The sequence below is a fragment of the Artibeus jamaicensis genome, unplaced genomic scaffold, assembly GCF_021234435.1.
Source record: "Artibeus jamaicensis isolate MK-2021 breed Jamaican fruit bat unplaced genomic scaffold, CSHL_Jam_final contig_388, whole genome shotgun sequence".
Taxonomy (NCBI): domain Eukaryota; kingdom Metazoa; phylum Chordata; class Mammalia; order Chiroptera; family Phyllostomidae; genus Artibeus; species Artibeus jamaicensis.
In genome coordinates, this window is record NW_026521813.1 from 5728766 (window position 1) to 5746246 (window position 17481).

General features: G+C 38.6%; 1 protein-coding gene and 1 pseudogene across 1 annotated transcript; one reads left to right on the forward strand and one right to left on the reverse strand.

Moving 5' to 3' along the window:
- The first annotated feature begins 1132 nt into the window (after positions 1-1132).
- LOC119042331 (ras-related protein Rab-31-like) lies at positions 1133-1732 on the forward strand (annotated as a pseudogene).
- A 14601-nt stretch (positions 1733-16333) lies between these two features.
- LOC119042333 (60S ribosomal protein L29-like) lies at positions 16334-16672 on the reverse strand. The gene has a single exon (XM_037136045.2). The coding sequence runs from the start codon at positions 16670-16672 to the stop codon at positions 16334-16336; it is 339 nt and encodes a 112-aa protein (XP_036991940.2).
- Between the last annotated feature and the right edge of the window lie 809 nt (positions 16673-17481).

The window sequence follows — 17481 nt, forward strand, 5'->3', positions numbered from 1 at the left end:
AAATGGCACCTTAAAAAAAATAAACTTCCAGAAAACAATAACAAATCTTGAAACTTAAAAAAAAAGTTATTATACATTTATTATAAAAATTATTACTAGTTTAATTTTAACAGTTTTTATCTTACAGTGCAGGAAAAATAATTGTTTAACACACAATTCCCTTGTGGTACTAAGTATGAAATTAGAGTTTTGGGGTTTTTTTCCCCTCACCTGAGAACATACTTATTCATTGCAGAGAGAGGGGAAGGGAGGGAGATAGAGAGAAATACCTACGTGAGAGAGAAACATCTGGTTGCTTCTCTTAAGTGCCACAACTGTGCCCGACTGTCTCCTAACTGGAGACTAAACCTGAAACCTGACCCGGAATCCAACCTGTGGACTTTTGGTTTACTGAATGATAATCCAACCAACTGAGCCACACCGGCAGGGCCAAAGTAATTTACTTTCAGCTGAGATCCTTATGGGAGCTGCACACTTTTATGGCTAGGTCTGTCAGGGCAGGTACTGGTGATGGTGTTGTTGCTACAAAGGGATTAAACTTTTCCTCCTCTCCAGTTATAGTTGACTGAAGATTTATTTTTGCTTTTGCACTTAGAGATTCAGTTGATGATTTTGAGGTATATATATATATATTTTTTGAAAGACAAAAATCTTGTCTTTCAAGACAAAAATCTTTACATCTTGTGATGTAAAGTTTTGTATACTACCTCTAAAAGATATTCCTAAGATTTCTCATCCCCCCAAAAAATGTGTTTATTTTCCCTTTTTATTGCAGTTACATGAGATGATAAATGTTAATGATACCTAATGTGGTAATTATTTCACAGTATATGTAAATCAAACCACATTAAACTTATTCAGTATTCAGCAACATATGTCAAATATTTCCTAATATAATTGGAGGAAGGTGTGTATTTCTGATCATTTCAGAAGCAATCTTTAGATTGTTGTTCCCAACACTATAAAGATACAATTGGACAAATCCAAAATGTGAAAATTCTACTAAGCAAATTACCCTATTTCTTCAACAAATTAACAACATTAAGAAAAAGAATTGTCTGGCTGGCAAGGACATGGCACCACCTGGGGCCTGGAAGAGGCTGAGCCCTGCCCAGATAGCTTCGAGCATGTGATGTTGATATGCAAGCTCAGAGTGTGTGTCTTCCTGGGGACACGGGGGATTGGGAAGTTAAGCACTGTGTGTGGATTTGTCCAGGATCACTTTGACAATAACATCATTCTGACCACTGGAGAGTCTTTTATGACCCAAACTGTGCCTTGTGGAAATGAACTTCATAAGCTCCTCATCTGGGATACTGCTGGTCAGGACCAGTTTCATTCCTTGGCTCCCAGGTGCTACCCTGGATCTGCTGCAGCTGCCAGTGTATCATAGGCAGTGTATGATATTACCACACAGGACTCATTCCATGCCTTGGAGAAATGAGTGAAAGAACTGAAAGAACACAGTCCAGAAAGCGCTGTAGTGGCTATTGCTGGAAACAAATGTAATTTCTCAGGTATTAGGGAGCTTTCCTTGACGGATGCGAAGGGATAAGCTGAATCCACAGGTGCCTGTCATGGTTGAAGCAAGAACAAAAATGCTATTAACGTTGAAGAGCTCTTTTAAGGAATCAGTCACCAGATCCCACACTTGGGTCCTCTCGGAAATGGAAATAATGGAGCAATCAATCTTGGGAAGCAAACCACTCCAGCCAGCAGGTGGTGCTGCTGAGTAGGGCCCCTGGCCCATTGTACTTGAAACCAGAGCCACCTTCCAGTGCACTGCTGAAGGATTCCCCTTCTCGTGGGCCTGGCACCTCATTTAGAGAGAAGTGAGCACACTGGCTTGGCATCCTGGGAGACCTGCAGGGAATGGGGCAGATAGTGTCCTTGGAAAAAGATTTCAGAAAACTGGAAAAATCCACAACCTGGCCTCATGCATGAAATGCACACAGGAAAGAAGAGATGTTAGATAATAAGTATAGTTGAGTTTCTGTTAAAAACCTTAAAATATTCTGAATTTGTACAAAAATCTTACTGGCTTATTATGTGTGTGAAATTCTAAAAATGGCGCTCCACTCTGATTTCCTGTGTTCCCTAGCCAAATTCCAGTAACTCCTTCATTGCATTGTCATTGTTACCTAGCCAGCCCTCACCGAAAGGTTGACTTATTTTTCTTTCATTTACCTTTCAGTGGAGTATAATTGGTTCATCACTCAAGCTGTAGGCTTGAGTTGTTATAAAAGTGGAGAAAGATGTATTAGAAACTGTTGTCTATATCTTTGACTTTTACTTGATGAATATTTTTTTAAGTCTTGGTTATATATAAACAAGTCAAATCTGAAAAAAGAAAAAAATTTAAAAGGAGGAAAAATATTATTGATTAAAAGAAACTTAAAAGATACATGAAAGAAAGACAATATTGTAGATGTTATTTGAATTCTGATTTGAACAAACTAATAACTAAACCTTAAAAAACTTTTAAAACCATTGGTGAAAATTAAAAATGGACTTGATATTTAAGACACTTAAAAAACTTTGTGTGATAATGGTATTATTATTTTTTTGAAGATTTTATTTATTTATTTTTAGACAGAGGGGAAAGGTAGGAGAAAGAGAGGGAGAGAAAGATCAATGTGTGGTTGTCTGTCACAGGCTCCCTACTGGGACCTGGCCTGCAACCCAGGCATGTGCCCTGACTGGGAATTGAAACAGCAACCCTTTGGGTCACAGGCCCACACTCAATCCACTGAGCCACACCAGCTACCGTGACAACGGTATTTTTAAACAATCCTTATCTTCTAGAGATATTTGTGAAAATTCATAAAATCACATGGCTATAACCAAATGATGTCTGAAATTTTCTTTAAAAAACCCCAGAAAGTAAAAATCAATTTTAATTAATGAATGAAGGCTAGATAAAAGAAAAATGACAAAATACTGGTAATTGTAGATGTGAGGTGACAGGTACAAGATGATTTATCATACTCTTCTCTCTTATGTATATTTGAAAAGTTTTACAATAAAAAGTGAATTAAAAATTTGTGCTTTTACATGTATATGATTGTTTTAATATATTTTCATGAGCCAATTTCTTTATATAAACATCTTTGTTCTTAAGCATTAGCTCTAAAAATGTGCCAGTAGAACATGGATTTGGCTTTTAACAACTAAAATTACCACTGAATTCCCATCTCATTCTCCATATTCATTACAGTGCATACCAATTACAGATCCTCTGTGCAGTTAAATGATGGGAGGATCGTTACACTACTTAGTGTACGAAAAATGCTTGTCTTCTCCAGGCACATCTGTTTACCTCTTCAGTAGCAAATACAGTTCTTTCATGGGCAACTATTGATTATTAGTAAATCCTGCTATGACTGTATTATAATCTGTAAATTAGGTAAAAAGTCTTCCTTTTGTTCCAGCATCCCTCTATATATGTAATAGCAGATATTTCATCTTGCTTAAAGAGTTTATGAAAAAGCAACTCTAAAATCTGCATTGAAAAAAAATGAATATCTTTTTTTAAGTTTCTCCTCAGACAGGTGAACAATTTCTAGAAGGAAGTTTTTTCTTCGAAGACTTTATAATATAAATGAAATTAAATAGCTAAAAATATAACATAATTCTTGAAGATTACCATTTGATGATATAAATTCTAGTTTGCATCAAATGGTTTTATAAAAGTTCTACACAGATTATAACTATAATGACAAAATCTAATCTTCATTATCTTTTACTATTATTTAAGTTTTTATAAACAAGTGTTGGCTCAAATGAACATAACATTCTTTTTTTGTGCATTTAAAAAATTTATTGATTTTAGAGAGAGAGGGGGAGGGGGAAGAAAGAGAGTGAACATTGATTTGTTGTTCTACTTAGTTATGCATTTATTAGTTGATTCTTGTATGTGCCCTCACTGGCAATCAAACCTGAAATCTTGCATATCTGGATGGTTCTCTAACCAAAAGAGCTACCCAACCAGGGCTTATAACATTCTTCTTAAAGTTATCTAGCAAATATTTTTTCTTAACATTGATATTAAGTATAAATCTATTGCCTATTTGTTTAACAATTTGAAAATTCTTAGGACTTCTGGCCAAGACAGAGGCATAGGTAGATACACTTTGCCTCCTCATACAACCAAAAGAAGGACAACAACAAATTTAAAAACAAAAAATAGCCAGAATCACCAGAAAATTGTACTGTATGGAAGCCCAACAACCAAGGAGTTAAAGATGAAACATTCATCCAGACTGGCAGGAGGTGGGAGATGGGCAGCCAGGGCAGAGAGGACACATGACAAGGCAGCTGGAGGACTGGGGAGTTGAAACAGCATATGGCAGTCCCACATTTGTGTGTAGATAAACTTGGAGGAACTACTGGGGAGCGAGACAGACTGCGCAACCCAGGGTTCCAGCACAGGAAAAGAAAGTCTCAAAACCCATGAGTAAAAGTCTATGGAGGTTGCAGCAGCAGGACAAAGTTCCGGCCTCACAGGAGAGTTCATTGGAGAGACCCACTGGATCCTAGAACATACACGAAATCACCCACCCAGGGAATCAGCACCAGAAAGACCCAATTTGCTTGTGGGTAGCAGGAGAAGTGACTGAAAGGTAGCCAAGAGCCCAGCAAGTGACATTGTTCCCTCTGTGACCCCTACCCCACATACAGCACCACAACTCAGTGACAGTGGATTGTCCTGCCATGGTGAGTACCAAAGGCTCTGCCCCTTGTAACACAACACATACACTGAAACAAAGAAATATGGCCCAAATGAAAGAACAGATCAAAGCTCCCGAAAAAATACAACTGATGAAGAGATAGCCAAACTCTCAGGTGCAGAGTTCAAAACACTGGTGATCAGGATGCTCACAGAAATGCTTGAGTATGGTTGAAAAATAAAGGAAGAAGTGAAGGCTATGCAAAATGAAAGAAAGGAAATGTACAGGGAACCAACAGTGATGGGAAGGAAACTAGGATTCAAATCAATGGTTTGAACCAGAAGGAAGAAATAAACATTCAACCAGAACAGAATGAAGAAATAAGATTTTTTTTTTAAATGAGGAGAGGCTTAGGAATCTCTGGACAACTTTAAGTGTTCCAACATCTGAATTATAGGGGTGCCAAAAGAAGAGGAAGAGCAAGAAATCGAAAACTTACTTGAAAACATAATGATGGGGAACTTCCCTAATCTGGCAAAGGAAATAGACTTTCAGCAAGTCCAGAAAGTTCAGAGAGTCCCAAAGAAGTTGGACCTAAGGAAGCATACACAAAGGCACATCATAATTACATTAGCCAAGATTAAAGATAAGGAGAGAATCTTAAAAGCAGCAAGAGAAAAGGAGACAGTTACCTACAAAGGAGTGCCCATAAGATTATCAGCTGATTTCTCAAAAGAAACCTTGCAGGCAAGAAGGAGCTGGAAAGAAGTATTCCAAGTCATGATAGGCAAGGACCTACATCCAAGATTGCTCTATCCAGCAAACCTATCATTTAGAATGGAAGGACAGATAAAGTGCTTCTCAGATAAGGTCAGGTTAAAGGAGTTCATCATCATCAAGTCCTTATTATATGAAATGTTAAAGGGACTTATCTAAGAAAAATAAGATAGAAAATATAAACAATAAAATGACAACAAACTCATAACTATCAACAGCTGAAGCTAAAAAAAAAACACCCCAAAACTAAAACAAAAATGAACTAAGCAAACAACTAGAACAGGAACAGATTCAGAGAAATGGAGATCACATGGAGGGTTATCAGCGGTGAGGGGGAGCAGGGAGAATGGGGGAAAACATTCAGGGAATAACAAGCATAAATGGTATGTACAAAATAGACAGGGGGAGTTTAAAAATAGTATGGAAAATGGAGAAGCCAAGGAACTTATATGCATGACCCATGGACATAAACTGGGGTGTGGGAATGATGGTGGTGGGTGGGGTACAGGGCAGAGGGGAATAAAAGGGAGAAAAATGGAATGACTGTAATAGCATAATCAATAAAATATTTTAAAATTAATTTTAAAAAAGTAACCCACAGAATAGGAGAACATATTTGCTGATACATCTGATAAGGAGTTAATATCCAAAATTTATAAAGAATTTACAGAACTCAACACAAAAAAACCCCAAACAATCCAATTACAAAATGGACAAAGGACCTGAATAAGTATTTTTTCAAAGAGGACATACAGATGGCTAATAAACATATGAATAGACGCTGAACGTCACTAATTATGAGAGAAATGCAATGACAGGTATATTTCATACCTGTCAGAATGGCTATTAATTCAATAAATCAACAAAGATCATGTGCTGGTGAGGAGAAAGGGAAACCCCTTTGCACTGTCTTTGGGAATGCAGGTTGTTGCAGCCACCATCGAAAGCAGTCTGGAGATATCTCAATAAATTAAAAATGGACCTGCCTTTTAACCCATTAATCTCACTTCTGGGAACACAAAACATTAATTCTAAAGAACAGAAGCACCCCTATGTTCATTGCAGTGTTATTTACAATTGCCAAGATTTGGGAGCAGCTCAGGTGTCCATCAATAGATGAGTGGATAAAACAACTATGGGACATTTACACAATGGAATACTACTTGGCCATAAGAAAGAAAGTGTTACCCTTCATCACAGAACAGATGGACCTAGAGAACCTTATGCTAAATGAAAAATGCCAGTCAGAGGAAGACAAATATCCTATGATTTCACTGATATATGGAATCTTGGACAAACTGAACTAATAAGGAAATAGAGATAGACTCATAGTAGAGAGCAGATGACAACAAAGGTGGGGTGGGGGGAAGGAAGTGAGGGGGTGGGGGGATTTAGCAAAAAGGAAAAAGGACTCATGGACATGGACAACAGTGTCATGATTGTAGAGAAGAAGGGGTGTATAAGGGGACTAAATAGTAGTGAAAAAATACCTTAAAGTTAAAAAATATGAAGAATAACTGTAATAAATAAAGCAAAAGACTTTAGTACACTTATTTCCCTCTCCTCCCTCCTTAAATATTATTGATATTGTGTTTGGCCCGGAATTAGATAAAAGTAGCCAAGAGGAACCGGAGGCAGGCTCCAGACTGTCTCAGCAAGGAAGATAGAAAGTACAGAAAGTACAAAGGGTGCTGAACAAGATCAACCACCTTGTGCATGACCTTGTCCTTGCAGAAAAGTATCCATTGTTGCAAGCAGAGAACATAGCCATGTATGTTCTCTCGGGATAGCCAATTGCTAACAGCTACGTCTGCTTCTGTATTTGCTTGCTTGCTCACCCCAATAAAAACCCTAGGCTGTAAGCGCCAGGCGCGACTCTCATCTGCAGCCATTTTGGCACCGTGTCTCCGGACACCCCGAGAATTCACCCCTGCACAGGTAAAACTTTGAAACTTTGGCCAATAAAGTTCCATCTTAAACTCCTGAAAGCTTCCAACATTTGTTGCTCGCATTGGGGGATGCTACAATTGCAGTAAAACAATAAAATGGGACTAAAACCATTGCAGTAAATAAAATGGGAAAGCAGTTGATTAGTTAATCAGAGTTTTAAATTAATTTCTGGAAGAAGAAAAATGGATGGTACTTTGTTGACAAATAAAATAACTGAGAAAATTAAGCTTAAAATACAAGCATGAGAAAGCTATAGTGAGATAGCATCTGAACTTTCCAGTGGAATGAATCTATAAAAGCTTGAGTTGTGATTGGCATGTTCTAACAGGGTAGTTAGTAAGTGTATTTCTGGAACAACTTTTAGTTTGTCCTTCTGGTGTCCATCTCCCTGAAAGAGCAGCATGACTTCAAGCCTTAACTTATCAGTATGGCTAAGAGTGGAGGCTATTTTCCAAAGAAATTTACTAAAACTTTCTTAAGGAGGCCTAATGCTTCTGATGTGAGAGTTATATACCAAAGTAGTCTCTCTTTACCCCAATTCTCATTTTTTGGTGGTTCTTCAAACTGTTCTATTTCTACCTGGAAAGACTGCATAAGTTGGTCAACTAGTGCTCTCACTCATGTACATACATGTTGCTACTACTTTGTGTGAGGTCTATTGGAGGAACAACACAGCAGTAGAAACCCATGTCAGCTTCTACACTAACTAACCTGGGCTTTTATTTTGTATCTATAAATGCACAAATATGTATCCCCAGAACTATGAAGAAAATTAACAATGAGAATGTAAAAGCCCATGATGAACAAACAAAAAACTTGGTGGAAACAGAGCCAATTTGGGATGAGAAGAGAACTTATAATACTAATAAAACTCTGATTAGTATCCTTTGAAAAGTTCAAAATCATGTTTTATCTATAAAAGTATGCAAGATACAATGCTAGATACTGTGAAAAATAATGAGAAGGCATAAAAAGTTTTGGAAACAAAACAAAAAATGACTTAAAAAAGAACAATAGAAGGACTACAAGGAAGCCTCCTGGAATAAAGAGGAAAAAAAGAGAAGGAAAGATAGTTTATCAAAGATCAATCCAGGAACTCCAACAGTGACTAGTATGCATTTCAGAAACTGAGAATTAAAGAAATAGAGGACATAAAATTATAAAAAAAAATTCTGCAGGACTAAAAATGAAGGTTTAAATGGAAAATGTCTATGAAAAATCAGGTAAGGTATATAAAAAATAAAATTTTATGTACATATTTGTACATATTTTTCCTCATTATATTTTAATTACCAAGAATAAAAATAAAATTCCAAAAGCTTCCTTAGAGAAAATCCAGGTTCATTTACAAAGTAATCCAACTGGCATTTGTGCTGTTGCTTTTTTTTTTTAATCAAAAGATTTGGTTTAATGTCAGGCAGTACAGAATTTGGATAGAACAAAGACCGAAGAACAGAACACACTTTGACAAGATTTTGTGCTGGGTTTATTCTGACCTCATAGGTAAGATAGAAAGGATAAGTGGGAGGAACTAAAGAGGAGATGGACTACTATATGATTATTACTTCTTACAAGAGCTTATTATTTTTAATTAAAAATATATTTATTGATTTTAGAGAAAGAGGAAGGGAAAAGGAGAGAGAAACATTGATGTGAAAGAGAAATATAGACTGGTTGCCTTTCATATGCACCCTAACTGGGGACTGAACAAACAACCTAGCTGTGTGCCCTGACCAGAGATTGAACCTATAGCCTTTTTGTGTATGAAACGATGGTCCAACTAACTGAACCACACTGGCCAGGACAATAGTTTATACTTAAATGTACAAAACGCTCCAAGAAAACATTTCATTCTGGCTATAGGTGGCAACAGATAGATGGCAGGAAATCCAGATGTTAAAATAGAAATTGAATGAAGAATCATCATTGCCCCATGCACAAGGAACACTTCACTTTTTGCCAGATTTTGTAATTCCACCTGTGGCCAGAGAGCCTTTATCCAAGGACCTCACTTTTGACTGCTAGGAATTTCTTCTCCTCTCTTTGCTTCTGCTTGAATTCCTTATCTTCCTCGTCCAACTCCTTGGGCTGCTTCTTGGGCTGAATTGGGGGGCTTCTTCTTATTTCTTTTATCAGAAGGACAAAACAAAAGGATTAGAAATATCAGCAAAAATAAAAGCTTTATAAGAAACAGTGGTTTATATAGTAAACTAAAATATGGAATGAGCTCTTCTGGCCAAGATGGGGGCGTAGGTAGATATGCTTCTCCTCCTCACTCAACCATAAGAAGTTCATAACTAACCTCAAAACAAAATACAACCATAAGTGCCAGAAAACCAAACTGCATGGAAGTCCAACAACCAAGGATTTAAAGAAGAAATATTCATCCAGATGGGTAGGAGGAGTGGAGATGGGAACCCAGGGCAGAAAGGACTCAGTGTGGCTGCGGCAGTGAGGAAGTGGTGGTGGTGGCTGGTGGAACAGGCAGTTCCACATTCATGTGTGGTAGATAAAAAATGGGAGGGATACCTGGGGAGGGAGCTATTGCAGCCCCAGGCCAGACCACACAGCCCAGGGTTCCAGAGCCAGGTAAATAAAGCCTCATATCTTCTGACTGTAAAAATCAGTGGGGAGTTACTGCCAGACTCTCAGGAGAGTCCTTTTAAAGGACTTGCACAGCCCCAGAATGTACACAAACCCACCCACTGTGTACTTCAGCACCATGGCAACAGCTAGAAGGATGCCAGACTCATACAGGAAGTGGAGGAAGTGACTGGAGATGGGGCAAGAGCTGAGCAACTGGCATTGTTCTCTCTCTAAAACCTCTACCACACACAGCGCCACAAAGCATTGAAGCAGGTTGTCCTACTCTGGCAGATACTTAAGGCTCTGCCCCTTACAATGTAATAGGTGTGCCAAACGGTGCCAAAGCAGTTCTACCTAGTACACAGAAATAAACACAGGGAGGCTTCCAAATTGAGGAGAAAAAAAAATATGCCTCAAATGAAAGAACAGATCAAAACTCCAGAGAAAGAGCTAAGCAAAATGGAGATAGCTAGCCTATCAGATGTAGAGTTCAAAACACTAGTGATAAAGATGCTTAGAAATCTCATTGAGTATGGAAAATGCATAAGGGAAGAAATGAAGTCTATACTAAGTGAAATAAAGAAAAATCCACAGGGAACCAACAGGGAAGAGAAGGAAGCCAGGGTTCAAATCAATGATTTGGAACATAAGGAAGAAATAAACAGTCAGCCAGTACAGAATGAAGAAACAAGAATTCAAAAAAACAGGGAGAAAATAAGAAGTCTCTGGGACATTTCCAAATGTGCCAACATCTAAATCATGGGGATGCCAGAAGGAGAAGAAGCACAAGAAATTGAAAACTTGTTTGAAGAAATAATAAAAGAAAACTTCCCTTATTTGGTAAAAGAAATCGACATACAAGTTCAGGAAGCACAGAGTCCCAAACAAGTTGGACCCAAAGAAGACCACACCAAGACATATCATGATCAAAATACCAAAGGTTAAGGATAAAGAGAGAATCTTAAAAGCAGCAAGAGAAAAGCAAAGAGTAACCTACAAAGGAGTTCCCATAAGACTGTCAGCTAATTTTTTCAAAACATATTTTGCAGGCAAGAAGGGACTGGCAAGAAGTATTCAAAATGATGAAAAACAAGGTCTTACAACCCAGATTTCATCTATCCAGCAAAGCTATCATTCAGAGTGGAAGGGCAGATAAAGTGCTTCCCAGACAAGGTCAAGTTAAAGGAGTTCATCCTTACCAAGCTCTTATTCTATGAAATGTTAAAGGGACTTATCTAAGAAAAAGAAGACTATCAGAAATATGAATGGTAAAATGGCAACAAAATCACAATTATCAACAACTGAATCTAAAAAACAAAAACAATCTAAGCAAACAACTAGAATAGGAACAGAATCATAAAAATGGAGATCATGTGGAGGGTGATCAGTGGGGAGGGGGCAGAAGAGAATGGGGGAAAAGCACAGGGATTAAGAAGCATAATTTGTAGGTACAAAATAGGCAGGGGGATATTAAGAATAGTATAGGAAATGGAGAAGCGAAAGAAGTTGCACGACCCATGCATATATGCATGACCCATGGACATGAACTAAAGGGGATATTACTGGAGTGAAGTGGGGTACTGGGCAAAGGGGGGCAAAGGGGAAAAACTGGGACAACTATAATAGTATAATCGATAAAATATACTTAAAAATAAAGTAAGCCCTGGCTGGTGTGGCTCAGTAGATGGAGTGCCAGCCTGTAAACCAAAAGGTTGCTGGTTGGATTCCTGGTTGGGGTTCATGCTTGGGTTGAGGACCAAGTACCAGGTGTGGGGCTTGCAAGAGGCAACCACACATTGATGTTTCTCTCCCTCTCTTTCTCCCTCCCTTCCTCTCTGTCTAAAAATAAATTTAAAAAAATTGCTACCCAAAGAATATGCTGAGGTTAAATCAAGCAGCTGTTGACAGAACAGAAAGTAGGCCTTGAAAGGGTGAAAGGAGGTGGTGTGGTATGAAGACCAAAAAGCATGTCTAGCTGAGGCAGCTGCACAGAGTTAAAATTGATTAGTAGATTAGCTAAATGGACTTTAAGGTTAAACACAGCACCTTCAGTCAATTACTTATTGTACTTACTCTTCTCTCTAAAGTTCAACATGACAAGTTGAAGGTAGTTAAAAATAATAAGCAAATTCAATAATTATAGATATGTTTGCTTTTGTATTCTCAACTATCACCATTTATCTGTCTCTTACAGACAGATCTCCACATTTCCTAGGAAGGACTCAGGTTATCTCATGGTTTTGTAAGATAAATAATAATCACAATAAATAGTTTTACTTTAATCAATAAACTATTATCCTTTTAATATTTATTTTTATTTTAACATAAAATTACAACAAAAGCAATGTAATAACTATGCTAATTACATTGTTTATGAGCATATTTTCATTTACTCATTAATTTATTTATTGACACTGACAATATTAGGCATTATACTCTACATTCAAAGAGTTATCACTCAGCCCTGACCATCTCTATACATTCTTGTTGAATATGCCAAAAATGCAAGGCTCTTACTGTTCCTTACCTGGGACATACCTCAGGGCTGTGTTTGAAATGAGCAACTTTGAGGGATGAGGTAATACCTCCCCCAGACAAAGAGTAGGTTTAGTTACTGCTTATTATAAGTGGTATTAATTCCCACAGCTCAGTATTTCTCAGCCTCAATGCAAACTCACTGCATGCATAGCATCCATGTGAACCTCATGTTGCTTACTGTGCTGTGAGTGGTAAAGTCCTTTTGTCTCTGAACCATCAGTCTTGTGTCTGTGGCCAGTATTCATAAAATAGTAACATACTAATTTATCAATTTGTAAGGAGGATTATAATCTCTATTTTGCCAATCACTCTCCAGGCCCTTATTACAGACATTTCTTTAAGGTATATTACAAACATCATTGCTGTAATATACCTTAAAGAAAAGACCACAACACTGTAATGATTTATTCAGCAATTTCTATGTTTTGGGTACTGGTAAACATACAAACAGTTACTATTATCTCCATCTTACAGATGAGAAAACTAGATGATTAATCTATGTGAGATAGATTAATTTATGTTGATTAATCACCTTTGAGGTCAAACAGCTTGTTAGTGATGGAGCAAGTTTTCAAATACAAGTCTTCATGACTAAAATTCAGGCGTCTGCCATATATTTAGAAAAATTTTTTAATTTTTAAAATTTTATTGATTATGCCATTACATTTGCTCTATTTCCCCCTTCATTCCCCTCCACCCTGCACACCCCTCCCCCACTATTCCCCCCCTTTAGTTCATGAACACATGTCTCAAGTTCTTTAGATTCTACATTTCCCATACTATTCTTACCCTCCACCCTACCTATTTTCTATCTACTTACTGTCTATGCTACTTATTTTCCGTACCTTTTCCCCCCTTCTCCTTCTCCCACTCCCCTGTTGCTAACCCTCCATGTGATCTCCATTTCTATGGTTCACTCCTGATCTAGCTGTCCTCTTAATTTGCTTTTGTTTTAGGTGTGGTTGTTAATAACTGAGTTTGCTGTCCTTTCACTGTTCATATTTTTTATCTTCTTCTTCTTAGATAAGTCCCTTTAACGTTTTATATAATAAGGGCTTGGTGGTGATGAACTCCTTGAATTTGATCTTATCTGAGAAGCACTTTAACTGTCCTTCCATTCTTAATGAAAGCTTTGCTGGGTAGAGCAATCTTGGTTGTAGGTCTTTGGTTTTCATGACTTGGAATACTTCTTTCCAGCCCCTTCTTGCCTAAAAGGTCTCTTTTGAAAAATCAGCTGACAGTCTGATGGGAACTCCTTTGTAGGTGACTGTCCCCTTATGTCTTGCTGTTTCTAGGATTCTCTCCTTCATTTTAATCTTGGCTAATATAATGATGATGTGCCTTGGTGTGTTCCTTCTTGGGTCCAACATCTTTGGGACTCTCTGAGCTTCCTGGATTTCCTGGAAGTGCATTTCCTTTGCCAGAATGGGGAAGTTCTCCTTTATTATTTGTTCAAATAAGTTTTCCACTCGTGACTGTTCCTCTTCCCCTTCTGGTACCCCTATAATTCGGATGTTGGAACGTTTAAAGATATCCTGGAGGATCCTAAGCCTCTCTTCATTTTTTTGAATTCTCATTTCTTCATCCTTTTCTGTTTGGTCATCTTTTCCTTCCTTCTGGTCTGCTCCCTTGATTTGAGTCCCAGTTTCCTTTCTATTACTCTTGGTTTCCTGTGCATTTCCATTCATTTCAATTAGTTTAGCCTTCATATGTTCCTCTAATTTGTGACTAAAATCAACCAGTTCTGTGAGCATCCTGATCACCAGTGTTTTGAACTGTGCATCTGAAAGTTTGGCTATTTCTTTCTCACTTAGATTTATCGGCTCTGGGGCTCTGAGTTATTCTTGAGCCATGTTTTGATCTGTTTGTGCCTTTTACGTATGAGGAGAGGCACCTTCGATGTTCACCAGGGCGGGGCCACCCAGGTCGCTGGGTTGTGACCAGCTGTATGTGGGGGCGGGGTCAGAGAGGGAGCAATGGCGGTCCTCTCTGCTGGCCCAGTCCGCCTCACCACTTACCCCCCACCTGTTTATCTGAGCACAAATGTGTGAGTCCGCCGCCCTACGCCGGGGTCTTCGCGGTCTGTCTCAATGCACGTCTCTTCACTGGTTTATCTGCGAGCAAATGCATGACCTCAGACAGCCAGCTGTGCCCTGAGCCTTCCCGTAGCTACCCTGCACCTGGGATCCACGCCCTTGGCTGCTTGCCCGCCGCCGGGATTGGGGGATTGTTTTTGCCTGACCACTCTGCTGCCGGCTTCGCCCTTCTCACCGGTTTAGCTGAGCTGTTCGTTGTTTTTGGACTCTGTATTGTTTGATTTTCTGTGGTTTGGTTGCACTGATTATTATTAAAACTTTGTTGTTTTTAGATTTGGTTGTGTGAGGAAGCAAAGTGTTTCCACCTACGCCTCCATCTTGGTGGAAGTCTATTTAGAAAATCTTAAAAAGATACTGCAAATTAACTGTATCAGCGTCCTATTTGAGGTTTTTTTTTAAAGATTGTTTTTATTTACTTATTTTTAGAGAGGGGGAAAGGAGAGAGAAAGAGAGGGACAGAAGCATCAGTTGGTTGTTTCTCACATGCCCCCAACTGGGGACATGGCGCACAACCCAGGCATGTGCCCTGGCTGTGGAATCAAACCAGCAACCCTTTGGTCGCGAGGCTGGCACTCAATCCACCGAGCCACACCAGGCAGGGCCTATTTGACGTTTGATAAGTTATACCAAAAGAGCGAACAGTTAAAGAATCTTCTATATTTAAAAAAAAAACAACTTGTCTTTGTTGTCTCAAAACACACTGACATATTTATTGCACTAAAATCTAGTACCTGTTTTACTAGACAGAAGAGATCTTAGAAAGTGAGTGTATAATCGGAAAATATTGAGTGGAACCTGAATGTTCAAAAGCATTATATCTTAGAAATTGAGAACATAGCTGAGACTTATCAGTGTGTTCTCCCCCTGCTCACCCAGAAAAAAAATTCCAAAGCTGGCATTAGACATTAAGGGCACTGTCCAAAACTTTCTCTGGAGGGCAGGTTCCAACTCTGTGTTTACCATGGCAGTGAAAAGAGGCATTCACCACTTTTTTGGTGAAGATTTAGCTATTTAACTCTCTCAGTAGGCACTGAATTCCAATAGCGTTAAATTCAGGTCTTACTCATTTTTATAATATCATTACTTTTTCCTATGCCAGTCTTTTTTTTCCTATCTTTACTTTTTTCTCCTGGTTTCTGTTTTCTTTTTATAAAGAATTGTAATAGTATGCACCTCAAATGCTAACAAGTACAATGGGAAGAATTCCGTAATTAAATACAAGCCTTCATTTTGTATTCATTAGATCACTGTTTTCATTTTCTATGATGCCAATTGAATTTTAAGTAGAAAGCTGTAAGACAAAAATTTTATAAATTAGTGTAGGGTGGCTAATAAATGATATAATGTAGTATAAAAGCTAATAGTTGCCCAAATTCCAACAGGGTAATTTTTAAAAACCTAATTCCCCTTATATTTATCACTCTGGAATTTCAGTTTAGCATTAGCACAGAAAAATATTTACAATTTTTAAAAGTAATAAATTACATGTGCAATAAGACAAAACATTTACTAAGTCAAAGTCATTCTATATTAGGCAGTTATCAATAGCTTGGAAAAATAACTTGTATGAGTTCAAAATAAGTAAACATTCTTACCAACTATAGAAAATCATATCTGAAATCCCTGGCCAGGTAGCTCAGTTGGTTAGAGTGTCTTCCCAATACACCAAGGTTTTGGGTTCAATCCTTGATCAAAGTAAATACAAGAATCAACCAATTAATGCCAGCAGAGCCTGAGACCCTTGGCAATGTGGGCATGAGCACATTTCCCAAGCTTTGGGTGAACAATGTAGATAAGTCGATTAAGCTTGCAGGTGCCACCCTTTGGGATCTTGAGCTTGACCTCCTTGGGTTTCATCAGGGCCTTAATAGCTTGGCATGTGTACTCGTGGCTTTGGTCTGTATCTTCTCCAGGCCCTTTTTTGTTGTTCATGTTCCTCAGAAACTTGAGATCTACCCCCTTAAGAGATTTGTGTCTTTGTGATTCGGGTTTCTTGATGCCGTTTCTGCCATTTTCGAGACTGGTTGTACAAGTGTGGTTCTTGGACTTGGCCATAGCTGCACCTAGAGGACAAAAGTGGAGATCAGAACTGTGGACTCGTAGGGCTGGGCCTACCTCTACTGTCCTGATCGAAGCCTGCAGCTGCTAAAGCACATGGGACTGAAAGAGTGATAAGTCTTTCTTGGATCCATTCTTCCTTCTGAACATACAGCTAGACTACCTTTCCCAGCTTCTCTTGCAGTTTGATTTGAAGTCCTATGCTTCTCAAAGTATGGTGATTTCCAAAGAGAAAGGGGAGGGGTAGGAAGAGGTAGAAGAGGCTAAAGTGGGGGATAAAGGACACAAAGAGACTTGACTTTGGATGGTGAACCTGTAACAGGGTGCAGCCAAGGTGGGGGCAAATAGGGATTTGTAATGGAGTTCAGAACTCAGGGTGTCCAGGAAATATTAGAAAAAAATATATAGGATGTGCTCACCCCCACAAGTCTGAGCTGGGGGATGGAACACAAGGAGCAGGGCCACTTAGAGATGTTTTCAATAGCAACAGTTTAGCAGATAACCTCTAGAACAGTGATTTAACATATCTATAACCTTTAATTGGTTTCATAGATATGTTAAACAGCTGTGGCCAGGCTTTGAGTCAGGAGGATGGGAGTGACTACAATCTGTGATGAAACCAGGAGGCAACTCCCCCTGGTTACAGTGCCTGCGTAAGAGCTTGGAGATGATTGGCTCCACACCACAGGGCCACACCTGCTGGGACTTCACTATTTACTATGGCAGCCTAGTAAAGCTGAAAATATACAAAATGCTGGCAGTTGCGGCCACTTTTGGGAGGAGTCAGAAATGGTGCAGAGGAAGAT